Consider the following 22,000-nt stretch of genomic DNA (forward strand, 5'->3'; position numbering starts at 1 on the left):
ACAGTAAATAATTTATATCTCAAGAAGCAACAGCAACAGAATTGCCAAAGAATTTGGCAAGAAATGGTCAGTGCTTCAGATTTGGTGATAAACCATAAGACAATTTCGATGACTTACTTCAATAAGAATCATACCTTTCTTTTTTTCCCTTTTAGTAAATCTATCATTAGCCTGTTCAACTCATTGTTTGGAGCAGACATGTTCTCTGACAGATCTTATAATTCTGGAAAGTGAGACCATCATGTATGTTGCATGTCTTGCACGTTGAGGTTCATTAAAAGACTGGGAGAGACTGTAGTTTAAAGCCATGTACAAGCAGTAAGTTGCAATGGAATCATTGCATATTGTGAACAATGGGGAAGACACAGGAAGCTCTCTCATTTCATCAGGTGTTTAGAGTAGACACTCATGCATGTGAAATTGCCCTTTGATGTAGGAAAAGGATTTACATTGGTGGCAGCTATAGTGGTAGAGGGGGAGAGCTGGAAGGTAAGCAATGTTAAGGGAGGGGCAGAAAGTGGAGGGGGCAGACTCTAACAAGAAACCGAAAACCATCAAATGTATTTGATGTATTCAGTCTTAACAGTAGAACTGATTCACACAGCCATGTTTCTCATATGGTAAGGGTGACTGCATGCTGTAGTCTTGAGAGTAAGTGGAAAATTCTGTCACTGATCAGTTTTTTTCAACAGTCTTAGCCAACAGTAAAATATATACTTCTCATCAATGTATTACTCACTTGGGAACTATCATATCCGCTGGTCTGCAGAAAATGATTAATTTTCCCTGAGTTCCTAAAAAGTGATCAAAGATTAGAATGTGGCAATTGCTGTATCAGCACATCACTACAATCTGTGATTTGAAAAGGTGTTACAGGCAAATATGCCAGGAATATAAATATGCAGAAAGCAATCTCTCAAAGAAGTCAGTGGGCGAAGTAGGGAAATAATGTATTTAATTTAGAAGCCAAATGCCAAAAAGGCACAATGAAGCTAATGTTCACAGACATTAATCTTTCTCTTTGGCTGAAAATATTCACCAAATAACAGGAGATTGAAAAATAAACAGGTATTTAAAGCTTGTTGTTTCCCAGAAAAGCAGTAAAATGTTTGACATTTATTTGAACACATTAAGCTTCCTAATACTGAATAAGACCTTTGGACCAGCAAGGTCATTACTGTCTAGTCGAACTGGCAACAGCTCTCCAAGGTCTCAGGCAGAGGACTTTCACATCACCTGGGTATTGTGTTCCAAAGCATTAAAGATGCTGGCTTGACTGTGAAGGCTTTGAAATGTCATATTGGTATGTGTCAGGTGAAATATCTTAGACATATATGCTGGGAAGGGCGTTGATCGTTGATACATATATGTGTGTGTGTGTGTATAGATATATATACATATATATGTGTGTGTGTATGTATATATGTGTGTGTATACACACACACACACACATAAGGTGGTTGGTTACTATAGAAGGTTAATTACTGAGTTTACCATCATTGCTGCGCCTCTTTGTGAGCTAACTAAGAAGTCCTTAATGGATAAGGTAAACTGGACACCAGAGTGCCAGACTGCTTTTGACCAACTGAAGCAGGTACTCACCACTTTACTAGTTTTAAGGGCTGATTTTCCACAGCCCTTCACATTGTTCACAGATGCTTCAAACAGTTGCATCATGTCCATACTGTGCCAGGTGGGGGAAAATGGGGTCCAGCATCCTATTCTTTACCTAAGCTGAAAATTGGCAGATAGAGAGCAATATCTCTCAGTAATTGAGAGTGTCTGGCTATAGTATGGGCAGTGGGGAAATTGAAACCTTACCTATTGGGGAGGAAATTTACGTTGTGTACAGATCATTCCCCCTTAAGGTGGTTGAACTAGGTGAAGTGCTCCAATAGTAAGTTAATCAGGTGGAGTCTTCAGCTGCAAGATTACAATTTTGATGTTTTTCACATTAGAGGAAAGGAGAATGTGGTGGCTGTGGTGGGAATGCCCCCTTTTTTGGCCAATCTCCCATGCAATCCTATGCGGGTTGCACAGATTTTTGGTTTCGGCCGAAATCTCCTTAGGAGGCAGCGTTGCTGCGTTGCCTCCTAAGCCTGGCACAGGCATTCCTCTTAGGAATGCATGGTAAGGGTTAATGTCTGTCAGTGACTGTATGTGAGAGGGACATACAGGGAGTGGGCACAGCTTAAGAGAGGAGACTCTGAGCTGCTGGAAAAAAGTTTTGTTTCTTTTTAACTCTGGGTTCTGGTGTGATGGGTTGTGCCTAGTGTGGCTGGGGGAAAAACCAGAAGGGTGACAAAATAGCGAGTTTGGGAGATAAAAAGGTCCCTACTCTAGTCACAGGGAGGAGGAATAGTTTCTGAGGAAACAGGTATTCCTGGACCATGTATTGTGAGAAAAGTATGTTAAGTGCTGTGAAGTAATCCCATGTTGAGAAAAAGGAAGGGAGAAGGGAGAATTTCCATACTTTCTAGTTTTAGGCACCAGAGTATACACATGAACCTCTGTGTGAAGGTTCTGGAACTAAGCTACTTTAAAGAGTTGTAAATCTGGGTTAAGTAAAATGTCATCGGTGCTGTACTTGTTGAGCAACTCATTATTTGTATAGGAAATCTGTACCTTGCCCTGTGAATTAGAATACAATTCTGTTATTTCATTGTTGAACTGAATACAGCCTCTGGCTGTATTATCTGAGGTAAAATGAAGTAGGAGATGTGGGAGGGATTCCCCCCTCCCATCATAGGCAGAGACTATAGTGACCAACTCTTGCCAACATCCTGACTACAGCAGTCTGCACTGCTGTACAGCAGTCTGCACCCAAAATTTGCTGTTCCTGTAATTTTCAGGTTTAGGGTTTACCAAACACCAAAACCTGGGGATCACCTGGAAGCCGAACAGGAAATTCCCGGGTTCGGTTATTCGCCTTTGCTCAGGTACACAGCTCTGTGTTTTCTCCCATTTTTCTATCTTTTTAAAACTGGTTTTGTTAGAGCCCCATATTTGGGGCCCTTTTGAGGTAGTGGTCATGTAATCATAGCCAACTTGGTCTGACCAAACTAGTCTGGAAGGGTCATTTTAAAAGACAGGGCTCACTCAGTCCTGTCCAGAGGGATATACCCTCCAACTAAAAAATGCCAGCTTCTATAATTACTTAGTGGGCTTCTGAAGAAGACTCTTCAGCTGGGCGGATGAGCCATCTCCTTCACAAGAGCTACCTTGGTCATGACTTTGGCTGGCTCCGATATCACCCCTCCCCTTGAAAACCTGCTCTGAAACTGAAGGTCACCCCAAGTAGTGGCTTCATTTCCCCACACTGTGACCATATCTTGAAATCAGATTTTTGAGGACTATAATAAAGGACTGTTCACAGGACATCATTTGCCACGAAAAGAAATATTTTCCGTGCTTTATTTTTCTTGCATTTAAGCCTTTTTCCTCAGTTTGGAAGCTAATTTGCATGGATATCATGCTATGTACCCCCAATATGAATGGAGCCCCCTGTCATGGCCCAGATCTCGCCAAGCAAGGAATTGTCAGAGGAAGAGCCATGCCAGAAAGAACCGGTTTCCCCTGAACCTCAGTCAGCTGAGAGTCCACACTAAGTTGAACCCCAACAGGAAGAACCACACACCATCCCTGCTGAGGATCCCAGAGTGGCTGCAGAACCATCTTACTTCAGTGACCCAGCACCAGCTGTAACTTCGCAGAGTCATGAGCCACCCAGTTCACCTGAAGTAGTTGAACATCACAGGCAATGGGGTAGAGTGGAGCTTCAAGCTAAAAGATGCAGTGCCCGTTTAGAAGCACTAAAGAGACACTTGGGCAGCTGTGAGTCTTCAGAGGATGAAGGCTGAGATAAGTGGTAACCAGCTTAAAGCCTTGCCTAGGACAAACCAGAGCTGCGAAAGCAACTTTGCAAAAGAGACTTTTGCTGCTGACGCTTTCCTGACAGAACTCAATAGAATTCTGACCCTTTGGACCAGACTACTGACCTTGCTCCTGTGTGCCGACTTTGACTCCTGTTCCCAGCTCCCGGCAAAGACTCCTGCTGGACTCCTGGTGACTACAATCAGCCTGCTATTGAGCCCTCCTCGCTTTTCTGGCAACCGGTAGAGCGAGCACACCCCCAGACTTTGAGGTGTCAGCCTGCCAATCAGCTCTTTCCACCAGTCCTCGTCAATGCTGAGCTTTGGAACCTAAAAACCGATGGACAGCCCAGCTCGCAAATGCCTGGAGGAGGGGGTGATCCCTTTGTGGGCCATACAATTGGACCCCTGTCCCAAACTTCACCAAACTTCAGTGACCATCTAAGGAGAGTCCCTTGCAGCCACGCTGCAAATTTGGGGACTCTGCCTCCAAAAATGCCCCCAAAGGAGCTTTGAAAAAATCCTCTAGACTATAAAGGACCCAAATTTTGGGGTAAACCCAGAAATAAGCCGAATACTGATATTTACCGGTATGAATATTCGGCTTAGTCCAGGCTTACTGAAAAAATCGGGCCCAATAAACCCGAACACAAAATTTACCAAAATATGTTTTTCACAACCCTGTTCTACACCAATTGAAGTTTCCAAACACTTTTCAAGGGCAGCCCCACATAGGCACAATATGCAGTAATATAATCTATATGTAACCCGGGAATGCGCCACAGTGGCCAGATATTTTCTGCTCAGGAAAGGCCATAGCTGGCTAACCAATTGAAGCTGGTAAAAAGCACTCCTGGCCATAGTTGCCACCTGCTTATCCAGCAGTAGGCCTGGGTCCAACAGCACCCCCAGACTATGAACCTCTTCCTTCAAGGGGAGCACCACCTCATCCAGAATTGGTGACACCTTAATTCCTGAGTCAGACCTTCTGCTCATCAGTAGCACTTCTGTCTTATTGGGATTAAATGTCAGTTTATTAGCCTGCATCAATTCCAAAAGTGCCGCAGTCACCAGTTTGGGATTTCTACAGCCTTCCTGGATCAGACAGAAGCACTAGAAAGAGCTAAGTGTCATTTGCATACCGGTGACAACTCAGCCCATATCCCCAGATGACTTCACCCGATGATTTCATGTAGACGTTAAAGAGCATAGAAGACAAGATGGAGCCTTGCAGGATGCCAAAGGCCAAGGGGCTGAACAGCAGTTCCCAGCACCTCCTCCTGAAACTTACCTCTGTGTGGGGCAGGAACCACTGCAAAACAGCAGCTCCCAATCCCAGCCCAGAAAGGCAGCCCAGAAGGATACCACAACTGATGGTATTGAAAGTCACTGAGAGTTCCAGGCACCAAGGCTAAAATTATTCCATTCTCACTTTTTAATGATTAATTTGCTGTTTTGATGTTAGGTGTTCCTGCGGTTTTGTTCTTGCAGATGCTATGGGTTTATACATGGGTGCTATTGCTAGAAGTTTTTTTTTTATTATTTTAAGTTAGCAACCTTGAAGTTTTAACTGAAATGTTGAGTAAAGTGTCTAAAATAAACAATGTCTTGGATTAAATTGCTAAGTGTCAGATTTAATCACAATGACTTAGTCACTGACATGTTGTAATTGTCTTCACACAGGAATGCCAAATGAGAACCTGGAGACCAAGTATTCTGTTCAAAAAGGACATTCTTGTTATGCGGGAGGTCAGAGAAGATGATATTGGAAATTATACTTGTGAATTGAAGTATGGATTGTTTGTTGTCAGAAGAACTACAGAATTAACAGTTACAGGTAATGACAGGTTCCCTGTATGCTTTTACTAGGTATTTTACTCTTTTGATGATATTTATAGTCACAGTCAGTTTTGCTGTTTATGGGCTGTGTTCCCAGTGGTGGATGTACCAAAGTAATTGCTTGGTTTCACACAGAGATTCTACAACATTCTGAATCACATTTGGAGTTGAATCAGTTCTTAATACCTCCAGTTAGGTTATTCTCTTTAATGTGAATTAAATGGTGATTTAGGATCAATTTGTATGTGTATGAGAAGTGAGGTGCAAGCAGCTTTATTGAAGAATTTTGTGTGTTTCAAACTTTTGCTTCCTATTGACATAATTGAGCATTGGAGAAATGGGGAATAGCTTGCAATTTGTGTTTGAAATATTTTAAATGTAGTACTGGGGAGCAGAGGAATTTTCCCATGTGACATTGCTACTGCATGTACAACATGTGTACATTGGCACAACACCCCAGCTCGGTTACTAATCTTTGGTGTGCTCGTATATGTAATTACTGATAGCCCCATTTAAATGAGGTTTTGCCCACCAGGATCACATTTATATCAGATCCAATTTTTTCATCCAGTAATGAAATTGAAAGTTGATATAACATGGAACAGAAAAGCAATTTTTTTAAAATGCTCGCTTACTTATAATATTTCAACCTCTCTCTCTCGATATCTCTATTGCAACATATTTGATTCCAAGAACAGTGAACTTCTAGATCTTATTTTATGAGAAGTACTTTCTAAGGATAAACTGTTTGTCTTTCTTTTCTGATATGTTGTAGGAGATTGTGACAAGCAATAGCTCTGTATGCCCTGCATTTTCAATCTGAGAAAGGCTAGAAAGAATGAGAGGTAATGTAGGAAGAACAAAGAAAAATGTATTAATTCTTTTCTCTAGTAAAGCAGAACCGACCCATTACTACATTTTATTTTCTGACAGAGCTGCTGAGAGCTTCCATGGGACTCTGATAAAGTTTATTTATGCCCTCCCCTTGCATTTAAAGAGCATTTAGAAAATATTTAATTATGAAGGAAATGAAGAGAAAGAAAAGGTGTTTGCAAGCAGGATATAAGTGAAATTAATTCAGTGGGATTTACTCTCCATCGTTACTTTCTCGCAGCATCGCAGAGAGAGAGAGAGAGAGAGATCACACATATCCTTTAGGAAAAAGGGGGACAGAATTCTCCTATGTTTAAGGGAACAGATCAGATAATCCACTCTAGACATCCAAATTCTCTCACTGTTCTCTCACTGAATTGGGAAACTTATCAAATGCTTTCTTGCTGCAGGAGAATACTTGTGATTATTCGAGCAGAAGGGTAAAAGGAATGATTTTGGATTCCTAGAGAGTTTTCTAGCTGTTGCTGGCGACTGGCCCAAATCAGCAGGCATCATACAGGCTGAAAAAGAAAATCAGGCAGGTAGGCTGAACTTGGGATACCAGAGGCACCCTGCTCCCAGGAATTTTGTTCCCTAGTCTAAGCCTACTTCACTGGCCCTGTCATCCATTTTTTTATGACAGTGGAGGAAAGATTGTAGGAACACTGAGGCATGGTGTGATCCTGTGCTAGCAATTCTCTGAACGTTGGCAGACCATAAAACAGTTACCCCAACAGTAATTTCAGCCTACCTTAAGCCTGATTGTTCAGCAGTATACAATTAATGCATACCTTTACACAGCAGTGAAATCATCCAGAACTGTTCTCACTACCAGTGCACAATAAGCTAAACTACTGACAGTGATGAATTTTGCTGAAATGCTCGGAAATGAAGTATGATCAGTAGGTTTTTTAAAAAGGGTCCAGAGTTGGTATGAACAACAATGTAAACAAAATGTTTCTTGTGCTATTGTTTTATGTCAAATTGTGAGAATAATGTGAGGATTGTGAGGATAATTCTTTTCCACAACTTGAAGGATACATATCACTTGATTCTTCTTGTTTATCCTCACAACACTTTCAGTTAGGTCATTGTGATTTCCAGTTTTATTAATGACTCTGGGAGAATGTGCCCAGACACTGATCTGGGGGAAGGAGTGCCCAGGGCAGGGAGGAGGGGGTTAGCCATGTGTGTGTACACATGCAGGCTCACGCTGGAGCCAGGCACTGGTGATCCTAGGGGTGGAGAGAAATGCACTGGGCGGAGCACTTGGCAGCCGCCCCCACAGAAAGAAAGAGAGGGAGAGCAGCAGCTGGTATGAGCTAAGGGTGGCCGGTCAGCGCGCACACCAGCCAGGCCATGTGTGGGGCAGCCATGCCTGTGTGGCAGTGTGGCAGTGCTCCTTCTCCCCATGCCCACTCTCCCCATGCCTGCACTGGCGCCCTCCCTCTCTTTGTGCCCGGGGCAAGTACCCCTGCCATACCCCCCCAAGATCCAGCCCTGAATGTGCCATACACTGTCTGCAGCTAGGTCTCCCTGTTCTGAATCCCAGACTGTATTTGTTGAACCACATTTATATGATGTACATAGAGGGTAAAACAAGACTGATGCAATCATCTCTGCTCATTTAAAAGTTTCCCCAGCCACAAAGCAGATATGAATGGATCAGTGGGCCCCACTTAGCTGAGAGAGTGTGTAAAACGTGTCTCATATATGTCACTGGAAAAGACAATCATGCTAGGATGAGTTGAAGGCAGCAGGAAAAGAGGAAGACCCAACAAGAGATGGATTGACTCAATAAAGGAAGCCACGGCCCTCAATTTGCAAGATCTGAGCAAGGCTGTTAAGGATAGGTAACCCTAACCCTAATCCACTCCTCCTGATGATAATATGTTGCTACTCGTCTGCAGCAGCATTCTAGCAAGGCATCTTTAATGTAAATATATTGAAAGCATAATAAAATACAGATTGCCTTGAAATCTTCTTGGCTGATAATAAATTACACTATTAGGGCAGAGGAATATTGCTTTCTCACTAAAGAAACAGTAGTAAATGGGGAAGATAAAGTGTGATGACTTGTAACAATGTGACTTCAGCTGGATACAGTAGTATTTAACTTGTATGAACTTTAAAAGACCACTTTCCATTTATTACACATTATGTTGCCTAGCTGTGCTTCATTAAATGTCACAGAAGTTTACATAGTTTCATAAAGGAAACAGAAAAGCTGTAAATCCCACTCTAGCAAAAAGAAATTAAATCTCTCTTTTCTGTGACAATAGCATACACAGCTATCAAATAATGACCCTAATTTGGGGGGGGGGGTTGTGTGGCCCTTCTAGTTACATATGGTGAGCACATGACAGATGGTCATAGGTTGAGTATCATAAATTACAGACACCATATTGAAGTTGTAAAATGTGAGCTCTTGACCCAAAGAACCAGAAATCACCACAGAGACAATTAGATTCCAAGCAGATGGCTTTTACTGGTCAAATAGGCAATACAGTGCATTGAGGATAAGATGACAGCTATGAGTGTCTTGCTCGTTAGTTGGAAATATAAAGCATAGAAACGGCGGGAGATTACAAAGCATAAACAGAGCACTATTTCCCAGGAGTGGCGTTCCCAGGCTTTGGTATGTGGAGCCGTCCTTGAAGTCTGGACGGTTCAGCAAAGGAACAAGAGGAAACATCTAAACCGAGATAACAGCCTGACAAAAATATCATTAATACCGAGAGATAGTATAAAATTGTCAGGTCACCCTGGATTTGATGTGCAACCATTATGATTTTCATGCTGATTTTGATGTAATGAGACACTCATGGATGCTGAGCAAAATATCAACATGGCTCTCTCCTCCCCTTGGCAACAGCTCACTTATTCTCCCAGATCTTGGTTAAAGCATGTTTCTAGATCTGGCTGACAGTGTTAGCCTTGGTCTAACCTATCTAGCTCCTTTCTTCCTGAATCCAGTCTGTTTTTTCTCCGCCTATCTGCTGCCACTTTGTAGTCTGCTTATTATTCTCTCAATTTTCAGCCCGGCCAGCAATACCTCTGTTTGGGACTTTCCTTTCCACCACACACCTTGACAAACTCCAGGTATTCCTGCAATCCTTCCATTCATTGAGGGGCTCAGTCTGGCTCTTCTTTAGCTGCCCATATCTATGCACTGAAATGAAACGTGGCTTCTGTCAGTAGCACTTCTAAGATTATGTTTCTTATTTGTTATTTTTACTTATTTAGAAAAATGTGTATGTGTCAGGCCTGCTTCCCACTGCTCTCAGCAACCTGTCAGACTGGGAATGTTTTGGTTTCGGTTCCACCAGATGCGTTTCAAGGCCAAGCCTGCTAACTGCTGAATTCCTGTTCCAGCGCGATCTCCCGTGGGAACGGCTCCTCGGTAGAGGGGGGCCGCCATGACCCATTGTGACTAATACTTTCCCTTATCGGCCCAGCACTGTGCTCCCAGTTTCCATTCGTGCCAATTTACCTGTTTGCTCTGTATACCTGTGGTTTTCTAATAAATCAGCTCTCTTTTGCACTTCTCGTCTCTGAATGCTGTTTGTGGGTTTACCACGGGGACAAGTGCTCACAGTATGTCACCTCTCTGGACTTGTCAGAGTCGCTGTAGAACCAATGTGGCAGGCATGGACTAGGGTTCCACCAGAAGTTCATTTGCAAAAATTTGCAGCATGGGAAGAAGCTTTTCAGGGGGCAAAATGTATGCCAGCCCATCCTGAATGTGCACCAATATTTTATTGGCTTGTTACCATCTGCTGCTCCACTTGCCCCATTTGTTGTTTTTGATGTTCTTGTTTTTTAATCTCTTCTGAAGGGACATAGTGATGCAAAAAAAGCAAAATGTAATACTTTTATTTACTCAAGTTAGTTTGAAATGTTGTTAGATGTTGTGCTATTATAATAATTCACCTCCTTCTGTCTTGTTTAAGCAAGACTTTCACTTTTTAAAGCCTTCTTGATATGAAGGCTTATTGAATTTGCTGATTAACCACACTGACTGTCTTTGACCACACTGTAACCACACTGTAACCACACTTTAACCACACTGTACCTTCTCCAATTTGTGCTATACATTCTATTGGGGTTTCTATTATTGTGGTTTATCATTAATTTCCAAACATCCTGAAGTGATCTAACCCTCTTTTCACTCCCTTTTCTCTCCCTTAAGCTAACTTTTGGGGCTGATAGTTCTATTCATAGAAATTCTGAGATGGAGTATATACATATTGGCAGTCCTACCTACTGTGACTCTATGAGAGTTTCTGTCCAAATAACATATTTTCTATTGTTTACTGAATAATTCATTTTCTACCTTCAACTTTTATTTATTACTGCCTATCAGATGCTAAAATTTAAACATACTTCTGCTATGGTAGCATAAAATATGGTAGTCTGCATCTCTCTCTCAACTATTGGGTATACTTTCAATTTTTCTAATACAAAATGAAGAGATGTATTCTTTTAGACTCCATAAATACACCAAATATTTTAATGCTAAGCTATTCATGATGGATTTTATGCTGTTAAACCAGTAAAAAAATATTTGGTTTGTTAGGAAAATAATTATTGAACATTTATTTCGATTTCCCCCAAATGTTCATTCCCCCCCCCCGAACAAATGTGGGGAAAACATCCTCCCCTTGACTTTAAAATTTCTGAAATCTGTTGACTGGATTTCTAGTGTTTCAGGAAAACTCCATACACACTCCAACCTAGATGTCTATGGCTGTCAGGCTGTTATCTCGGTTTAGATGTTTCCTTTCGTTTCTCTGCTGAACCATCCAGACTTCAAGGATGGCTACACATACCAAAGCCTGGGAACGCCACTCCTGGGAAATAATGCTCTGTTTATGCTTTGTAATCTCCCGCCATTTCTCTGCCTTATATTTCCAAATAACGGGCAAGACAACCCATAGCTGTCATCTTATCCTCAATGCACTGTATTGCCTATTTGACCAGTAAAGCCATCTGCTTGGAATCTGATTGTCTCTGTGGTGATTTCTGGTTCGATGGGTCAAGAACTTACATTATGACAGCTATCTCTACTCTTCTTCATCGATTCTTTAGTCAGGCTGGAGCCCCGGAGGGTTCGCCTGCCACTCGGATGGGAGCTAGGAGGGCGCTCTCCGAGTGAACCGTGACTACTGCTTCTTGGAACCCTGGAGTCCTCATCTGAGGATCCTACCCTTCTACAGGACATAGTAGCTGAACTCTTTAGGACTAATTCAGAGGTTTGCCACTTGAGTGGACTGGTCCAGACACAGTGGCAATCTCTAGTGAGGGTTCTCTGGATGTTAACGTCTGTCAGGCTGTTATCTCGGTTTAGATGTTTCCTTTCGTTTCTCTGCTGAACCGTCCAGACTTCAAGGACGGCTTCACATACCAAAGCCTGGGAACGCCACTCCTGGGAAATAATGCTCTGTTTATGCTTTGTAATCTCCCGCCGTTTCTCTGCCTTATATTTCCAAGTAACGGGCAAGACAACTCATAGCTGTCATCTTATCCTCAATGCACTGTATTGCCTATTTGACCAGTAAAGCCATCTGCTTGGAATCTGATTGTCTCTGTGGGGATTTCTGGTTCGATGGGTCAAGAGCTCACAACGTCGGAGGATGCTAATGCTCGTTTAGACCTCCAGGATTTTGATCAGTTGCTGGATGATGCCCGGCTGGCAACTGAGGACTTACAAATACTAACCGATTTATTGGATAAGCTTATTGCCCATGAAACTCTCTCATCCATGGCTCTAATGCGTCCTGTCGCCTTGGGGGAAGGTACCATGGCGGGAGCCGCACCGGCAGGTTTTTCTTTGGTACCCAATGCAACTGACTGTCAAGCTGAAGCCAAGAGGGTCGCTATCCAGACGGCCCTCCTCTTTGCGGATTGTACAAAGGATACCACGATAGCCACCTTGGCTCAACGTTTGGCCTCGATGTTTGGGGCCGATGCACCAGCGGTCGCGGTCTGAGTGCAACCATTGCTAGGTGGGGATCCCGACCCCCTACGCACGCTCCTGGAAACGGAACTTTTACCGCACATTACCGCAGCTGCCGCTCTGAGACTTGAAAGCGCAAAAGCTCTCGCGGATAGGGAAGCTGCTGAAGCGGCTAAGGCGGAAGCCGAGGCTCAAGCCGCAAGGGATAAAGAACTGCAGTTGGCTGCGGATCGGGCGCGGACAGGCAGCCACCCCAAAGACTCCGGAAGGAGCGGTCCTCCATTGGGTCTGTCTTTTTCCCCGGTATTTGCCCCGTCGCGCACGACCCAACGCGCACGCCGCCTCGCGGAACGACGCCAAGACTCTGAGGATTCTGAGGAAGAGGACTTGTATGGGGACAGTTCTCAATGGGCCACAAGTTTTAGGACAAGCAAACCTAATCGTACAGGTGGCCCGGGTGAGGACGTTCACCTGTTACGAGCTCAGAATCGAGAGCTATCTGGCCGTGTAGATCAACTCCAGGAGCTAATGGAACGCTTGCTTCAGGACAACAGGCAGTTACAGCAGGCCCTGACAACCCCGGCACAACCCGTTCCACAGGGAGCCGCAGTACCGGTTCAGGGAGTGCCAGCCCAGCCACCCGCTAATGTGCCTGTTCAACCTCCGGCTCCCGGAGGTCCCGTTTTACCTGCACCCAGGGCACCCGTGCAACCGGGCCAACCCATGCCCGGTCCTTGGAAACAACTCAAGTTGAAAACTACTTACGATGGATCTCTCGAAACCCTGCCCTGTTTCTTGCATCAGGTAGACAGCTATATGTGAGAACAAGGACAGTTCTTCCCTACAGAGGACAGCCAGGTTCGCTATGTGGCTTTCCTTTTGACAGGTAAAGCAGCCGACTGGATGGTCCTCCAGTTCGACACCCGATCCCGCTCTATCCGTTCCCTCAACAATTTCATGACTGCCTTACGGAGGAGGTTTGAGGACCCCTTTCTGGGGGAACGAGCCAAAGCGGAGCTTCTACAACTAAGACAGGGCTCTACTCCAGTTCGAGAGTTTGCCGATGAATTTCAAAGACTAGCAAGCAAAATTGTGGGCTGGCCCGAAGCCACCCTAATTCACCATTTCAGGGAAGCCTTACACCCTGACATTCTGAACTGGTCGTATATGCGGGGTGATCCCGACACCCTCGAGGATTGGATTCTATTAGCCGAAGAGGTGGAAAGCCGCCGGCGCTTTATTTCCCTTGTCCGCCAAAGAAACACGGAGAAAAGCGTCCAAAAGCCCCAGCCCAAGGCACCGCCCCCCAATCCACGGAAACCCGTGCGTCCACCCCAGGATCGAGAAATCCGATTTCAAAGAGGTGCTTGCCTCACTTGTGGGGAACTGGGCCACTTTGCAGCAGTCTGCCCACATCGCCCTGAACCCTTTCGTCCCAGCATGACAGCCCGAGCTAGAGGACGACCTCAACGCAGAGGCACCGCGGCCACCCGCAGCGCAGCGCCGGGAAGACCCACACCCTCTGCACTTCACGTTGAGGACTCATCTATCCTTCCTACATCGAATGACCCCGCCGGGTCCCGGATTACAAATGCCCCATTGGGGGACAACTTTCCTTCTTCTGACGAAGAGAACCCATGGAATTCTCCAGCTTTAAACCTGGAATCCCCCCTTGATTTGTCAAAAAACGGCTCCGGTCTGTGGTGAGTGGAGCGTCTCCACAGACCTCTGCAGATTCTCCTGCTAAACCGAAAGCTCCCACTAAAGTAAAGGAAGTAGAAACCACCGTTTATGTGGACGCAGTTTTGCAACACTATGAAGGTGGTCCCCAACTACCTGTTAAGGCACTCATTGACTCCGGTTGCGGTCGCACTCTCATCAATGAGGCCACATTTGCAGCACTCAAAGTCAAGTCCGAGGCTTTACCAGCCCCCGTCCAATTTGCCCAAATGGATGGGAGCCATTTCAAGGGGGCCCCAGTTGATCATCGCACTATAGGGGTGGCGATGGGAATTGGCTCCCACTGGGAGCAAATCGACTTTACCATAGCCCCTATCCGATTTGAAGTGGTCCTGGGAATTAACTGGATTAAAGGTCATAGTCCCAGTATAGACTGGGAGACGAACACGATCTCCTTTGCCAACCCTAAATGCGACCAGCACCGACAGCAAGTTGCGGTGCTGTCTCCACCCGCTCCGGCATTAATTTCCGATGTCCCATCACCGCCGTCCCTACCTGATGTATACCAGGACTTTGCGGATGTCTTTAACATTAAAGAATGTGATGCCTTACCCCCCCACCGGGCCACTGACTGTGCAATTGAGGTGGTGAAGGACTGCACATTAACCAAGAGTAAGATTTACCCTATGAGCACTTCCGAGCGCACTGTACTACGGGACTTTTTGGACAAAAACCTTGCCAGAGGGTTCATTCGCCCATCGAATGCTCCCAACTCAGCCCCCACGTTTTTCATCCGAAAAAAGGAGGGCGACCTACGCCTCTGCATTGACTTCCGAAAACTCAATGCAGTTACTCAAGCCAACGCCTATCCTATACCGCTAATTTCAGATATTTTGGGACAACTACAAGAGGGACGTATATTCTCCAAATTGGACCTAGTAGAAGCCTACTACCGCGTCCGTATCCGCGAGGGGGATGAACCCCTCACTGCCTTCTCTAGCTGTTTTGGAATGTTTGAATTCCTTGTGATGCCCTTCGGGTTAAAAGGTGCCCCTGGGGTCTTCATGCAACTCATCAACGAAATCCTCCATGGTTTACTGTACCGTGGGGTGGTAGTTTATTTAGATGACATTCTTATTTATTCAAAAACCATGGACGAGCACGTCACTTTGGTCCGAGAAGTTCTGCACCGCCTGCGCAATCACCAACTCTTTGCAAAGCTGGCTAAATGCGAATTTCACCAGAGCAAAATAACTTTCTTGGGATATATAATATCCCACCATGGCCTTATCATGGACCCGGCCAAGGTCCAATCCGTCCTCGATTGGACTCCTCCCTCCAACCGCAAGCAAGTACAACAGTTTCTGGGCTTTGCTAATTTCTACCGCGGATTTATCCCTAACTTCGCCCAAATAGCGCTGCCCATCACCGACCTTCTGAAAACCAAGGGTAAAGGAAGCTCTGCTACATTACCCTCCGCTAAGATACTGTGGACTGATCAATGCCAGACCGCCTTTGCAGCCCTCAAACGCCTTTTCACGTCGGAACCTGTGCTACGGCACCCAGACCCAAATCGAATGTTCATTGTACAAGTCGATGCCTCCGACGTAGCTATGGGAGGGGCCCTGCTCCAAAGAGGACCAGATGGTCTCCTTCACCCCTGCGCTTACTTGTCAAAGAAATTTGCGCACTCCCAATTGAACTGGCCCATTTGGGAGAAAGAAGCCTCAGCCGTTCACCATGCACTTACTCTATGGCGACAATTCCTGGAAGGGTCTAAAGTCCCCTTCGAAGTTTGGACCGATCACAAGAATCTAGCCGCCCTCACAGGAACCCATAAGTTATCCGCGAAAGAACAGCGTTGGGCGGAATTCTTTGCTCAGTTTCGTTTTGTCCTGAAGCATGTCCCAGGAAAACAAAACGTTCTCGCAGATGCTCTCTCCCGGTTGCCTCAATACCCGGCGAAACTCGATCGGCCATCAGACTCTTTATTTACGCCCGCGCAAAGAGAAGCCCTGCCCGTACTGGCTGTACAAACTCGATCCCAGACGCTGCCCCAGCGGAAGCACACAGTAGCCGGCGCGCAAGCTCCTCCAGCCCTACCGGCCGCCCAACTGCCCCCACAGCGGAAACACACGATGGCCGGCGCTCCAGCTCCTCCAACCCAACCGGCCGCCCAGCCGCCTGCAGTCTGCGCACCACCGCACGTAAGCGCTTCCCCCTCGTCAACCCCCCTAACTGCTCCTACTGCTGCCGTAAACAAGGGGGGGGGGTTCCCGTCTCCGATTCTTTCTTAAAGTCCCTTCGGGAACAATGCCTTATGGAACACTCTGATCAAACCCTGCCTCCTGGTGTAATCGAACAAGGAGGTTCTTGGTACAAAGACTCGAAATTGTATGTGCCCAAAGCGCTCCGAAAAGACGTCTTACACTTGGCTCATGGAGTAAAAACAGCTGGACACTTTGGGTTCCTAAAGACCCTTCACCTGTTGCGCAGACAATTTTGGTGGGGGGGGGGATGCGTTCTGACATTGACTCTTTTATTTGCAGCTGTCCTGTTTGCGCCACAGTCAAACGATCTCAAGGCAAGCCCCCAGGACTACTGCAACCACTTGAAATACCCAGCAAACCCTGGGAAGTGATTGCTATGGATTTTATGACGGATCTCCCTCTCAGCGGGGGGAAAACTGTGTTATGGGTTATCACTGACTTATTTTCTAAGCAAATACATTTGGTTCCATGTGCGGGGATCCCCTCCGCTCAGAAGTTGGCCCGCCTCTTCGTGTCACATGTCTTTAGACTACATTCGTTTCCGCGCAAGATAATCTGCGACCGCGGAAGTCGTTTCGTTGCTAAGTTTTGGAAAGCTTTTCTCAAATTGGTGGGGGTGGAGCAGGGGTTGTCTAGTGCATACCATCCCCAAACGGATGGTCAAACCGAACGTGTCAATGCTGTACTTGAATGCTATTTGCGTTGTTATGTCAATTACCACCAAGATGACTGGGTGGAACTGTTGCCTTTTGCAGAATATGCCTACAATAATGCTGTACATCAGTCCACAGGTTTCAGCCCGTTTTATGCGGTGTATGGACAGGACTTCGGTCCTATCACCCCAATAGAAGGATTAGAGGGGGAGGGGAATGCCGACATTGCCTCTTGGGCACACACCCTCCGTACAACATGGCCCTGGCTGGTTAGCAACCTAGACCGAGCCAAGCGCAAATACAAGGCGCAGGCCGACAAGCATCGTTCCCCCGGTAGGGACCTGCAAGTGGGTAACTTGGTATACCTTTCCACCAAGAACCTGTACTCCACCCGTCCATGCCATAAGCTCAATGCTAAATACATTGGCCCATTTCCCATCATCTACCTCATAAATCCTGTCACAGTGGAACTGTCTCTCCTCAAAACTCTGAGGCGTGTACATCCCGTTTTCCATATCAGCCTTCTAAAGCCCCATGTTGCTTCCCCACAATGGCACCCGGAGCCGCCTCCTGAACAGCCCATAATGGTGGGGGGGGGAAGAACATTTCGAAGTCTCCAAAATCCTCGATTCCCGCATACACCACGAGGCCTTGCAATACCTGATCCGCTGGAAACACTTCCCCCCTGCCTATGACGAATGGGTTCGCGCACGGGATGTCTCCGCCCCCAAACTCGTCAACGCCTTTCACAATACCTACCCAGACAGACCAGCCCCCTTGCCGGATGGGAGGGGGCCTTAAGGGGAGCAGGATGTCAGGCTGTTATCTCGGTTTAGATGTTTCCTTTCGTTTCTCTGCTGAACCGTCCAGACTTCAAGTACGGCTACACATACCAAAGCCTGGGAACGCCACTCCTGGGAAATAATGCTCTGTTTATGCTTTGTAATCTCCCGCCGTTTCTCTGCCTTATGTTTCCAAATAACGGGCAAGACAACCCATAGCTGTCATCTTATCCTCTATGCACTGTATTGCCTATTTGACCAGTAAAGCCATCTGCTTGGAATCTGATTGTCTCTGTGGTGATTTCTGGTTCGATGGGTCAAGAGCTTACAATGGCCAACAGATTTAATTAACTATATGGCAGCAGCCAAAAAGGGAAAGAAATATCAGGTTCCCTGATTCCAGTAGCCCTGGATGGTAACTGGATGAGGGGTAGATAATGAAGGGAATGTCTCTGGGAAAGAAGAGGGGACCCAATATTTGAAAATGGATCAGGGGTTTCTATCTATTAAGAGACATGAAACAGGTGGTTAATTGTCACTGGATTGACCTGCTGGTGTTCCTAAACTTATGTGAAGAGAGGGAGGGAGAGAGATTGGCAGGGTCACACTGTTTTACCAATTTCTCCCTAAAATCCACAATTTATTTCTTCCCCTCTTTTTAAGAATTTGTAGTATGTTTCTAATTGCAAAAGAGGAGAGGTAGAGGGGCTATATAATTTCAGAATTTCACTTTGTACGTGTTCAGAGTCAGGCATTGTCTTCCCAAACATTCCTAACCTCCTGCTAGAGCACCATTCTGTGGGGTGCAACATAAAACAACAGCAAGGGCTAAATTGCAAATGTTTGAATTTATTTCTCTTCAAAAAGAGATCAAAGAGAAATGAAAGAGAAATTGTTTAAAAGAGAAGAAAAAGAGAATAACCAGTGTCAAAGGCTATATCTACAAAAGTGAATTCTCCTCCCCATAACAACACTAGATTTTGGTAGTCCAATCAACAAATGCTCCTGGTGGTTGTCTTAGCAAGAACCTGAAAATTTATATTTTTCCTATAAGCAAAACTTGGTGTCATGAAACTGGAAATGGAAGTAGGAGATTTGAAGCAATGAACAGTCATTTGTCTTGTAACATCAGTACTGATGGGAAATCTAAGTACCCTAATTGTATGGGAAAGATCTATTTGAATGGACCACTTGAAATGAAAATATTAACAACCCGGGCAGCCCATTCCTAAAGGGGTGGTGGATCTATGGCAACCAGATTCCAGGCCACCACGGATGCAAAAAAAAACTTTTTTAAACATTTAAAATTTAATAGCTAGCATAGCGAGCAACAAGGCTGTGCCACCAAAAATGTGGTGCAGCCCTGCCACTGCTCAAGGGAATATTCTTGGGGCAAAAGCAATGTGGAAGCTCCACCCCTGGGAAATCCTCAGGAACTCCTTCTGGGAGAGCCCTGCTGATGTGGCTGCACTGGCGGCGGGGATCGGCAGCACCCAGATACTAGCGTGTTTGCCTCCACACCAGCATAGGTCCCACCTTATTCCGTGATAAGGTGGCACCTATGCTGGAGTGGGGTCATGCCAGCTCCTAAGGATCTTCTGCCTCTCCCTTCAGGAATGGGCTCTTCCTCTAGTTTTAAAGCAATCTAATTCTGGTCATTACCAAATTCCTTGGTGTGGAAGAGTAATCTTGTACGAGGCATTTAGTAGCATGCTCAATAGTCTTGTCTTTCTAGAGGGAAAGCAAAAGCATCAGATTTAGAGAATATGCACTTCACATCCAAATGACTAGTTCTTATTCCCTTTATCTGGTAAGTATTCTTAACCAGCGTAATCTGCTTGGCTGTCATTCCTAAATATATATCACCCCAGAAATGAGGTGAAATAGATTAAAATTGGAGATGGACAAACCAGTATATTTTCCATTCTTTTAGAATTCACTCATGTTCAAGAAGTATAATTTCTCCTGCCTAAATTATTATGTTAAAAGAAGAGTTTGACAGTTTCACCATATTTTAGTCAACTACATATTTTAGTCAACTACAATGTTTTACTCACTTTTAATGCTGATTAACAACTGATTCTTAGCATTTTGCACTTTTCTAATAGATTATGATGTTTCTTAGTGTGTAAATTGTATCAGCAAAGTCTGCTTATGGGAACAAATTGCTTAAAGAATAGAAAGTCCAAACCAACTGCAAGGTACATTCCTTAAACTAAACTGTCCCAAACTGTTGCTCTTATCTACTGTAGCTCTTTCCTTCTAATCTTTTCTCATTCAATAAACTTACATTGATTGTTCTGAGTTATTAGGTAAAGGTAGTCCCCTGTGCAAGCACCATGTCATTATTGACCCATGGGGTGATGTCACATCATGACATTTACTAAGCAGACTATGTTTAAGGGGTGGTTTGTTTTCCCCAGTTGTCTACACTTTACACCCAGCAAGCTGGGTACTTATTTTACTGACCTCAGAAGGATGGAAGGCTGAGTCAACTTTGAACCAGCTACCTGAAACCAACTTCCATTTGGATCGAACTCAGGTTGTGAGCAGAGCTTTGACTGCAGTACTGCAGCTTAACATTCTGTGCCATGGGGCACTTTCTGAGTTATTGGAATTGCAAAAGAAAAAAAAAATCAGCCTGCTGAAATCAATGTTAGTGGGTGGTGAAGACAAAATTACTCTTATCAATGGCAATTTAAAAAGTATTACAATTGTTACATAAAATTCATGTGGAAAAAATGAGATAGCAAAGTTTGTCAATTTACAGTATGGAATATAGAATCATAGAGTTGGAAGGGGCCATACAGGCCATCTAGTCCAACCCCATGCTTAATGCAGGATCAGCCTAGCGTATTCCTGACAAGCATTTGTCTAGCCTCTGCTTAAAGACTGCCAGTGAGGGGGAGCTCACCACCTCCCTAGGTTGCTGATTCCACTGTTGAACAACTCTTACTGTAAAAACGTTTTCCTAATATCTAGGCGGTACCTTTCTGGCAGCAATTTAAACCCATTATTGCGAGTCCTATCCTCTGCTGCCAACAGGAAAAGCTCCCTGCCCTCCTCTAAGTGACAGCCATTCAAATACTTAAGGAGAGCAATCATGTCCCCCTTCAACTTCCTCTTCTCCAGCCTAAACATTCCTAACTCCCTCAGCCTTTCCTCATAGGTCTCCAGGCCCCTGATCATCCTCGTCGCTCTCCTCTGCACCCGCTCGATTCTGTCCACATCCTTGTTGAAGTGAGGCCTCCAGAACAGCACACAATACTCCAGGTGTAGTGTACAGCAGAACTATTATTATCTTGGGATCTGGATGTTAAGCCTCTGTTGATGCACCCCAAGATCGCACCGCTGCATCACACTGGCTGTTCATATTTAACTTACCCCATACCCCAAGATCTTGTTCACACACACTGCTACTAAGAAGTGTACCCCCCCATCCAGTATGCATGTCCCTCATTTTTGTTACCCATTTGTAGAACTCAGCACTTACCCTTGTTGAATTGCATCTTGTTTATGAGTGGCTTTTGTAAAGCGTGTTCAGTTGATGTGGCAAAACAATTTCCTTGCTGTTGCTTTTAATTCTTAAATATTGTCTTAGTGTATGGCTTATGGGCTGTTAAACCTGAATAAAGTGGAATAAAATGGAATAATATAAATTGGAGTCTGGCCTGCAACTGGCCACCTCATTCACAGGCAATGAAGGTTTTTTTGAGCAGAGGCCTCATAACTACCTCCTTCAAAGGCCTAGGAAGAGCCCCCTCAACCAGGAAGAATTACCAATTTTCAAAAAAAGGCTCCAATACCTTTTTCTGCCAACATTTAAAAAGGCAGGACAGGCATGGGTACAGAGCACATGTGGTGGATCTCACAGTGAGTTCTGAACCAGTATATATTTGAAATAATCATGAAATATCAAAACATTTGAGGGAAATTCCTTTCTTCAGTGTCCTGAAACTGCTGCAGGTATATATTTCCTTAACTGTACAAACCATACCTTGGAGATATTGTGGGTTTGGTTCGGCAATACACTGAATATCACAATAAAGCGAGTCACATAAATTTTTGGGTT

At 44.9% G+C, this 22,000-nt stretch overlaps 1 protein-coding gene across 3 annotated transcripts in view; it reads left to right on the forward strand.

The window, feature by feature from the left end:
- Window positions 1-22,000, forward strand: part of IL1RAPL1 (interleukin 1 receptor accessory protein like 1) — a 990,401-nt gene that overhangs the window by 591,642 nt on the left and 376,759 nt on the right. For all 3 annotated transcript variants that reach the window (XM_056861980.1, XM_056861979.1, XM_056861981.1), the window contains exon 5: window positions 5,556-5,709. In XM_056861980.1, the coding sequence (XP_056717958.1) occupies window positions 5,556-5,709 (154 nt within the window). The remainder of the gene's footprint in view (window positions 1-5,555; window positions 5,710-22,000) is intronic.

The sequence above is a fragment of the Euleptes europaea genome, chromosome 16 (assembly GCF_029931775.1).
Source record: "Euleptes europaea isolate rEulEur1 chromosome 16, rEulEur1.hap1, whole genome shotgun sequence".
Classification (NCBI taxonomy): Eukaryota; Metazoa; Chordata; class Lepidosauria; order Squamata; family Sphaerodactylidae; genus Euleptes; species Euleptes europaea.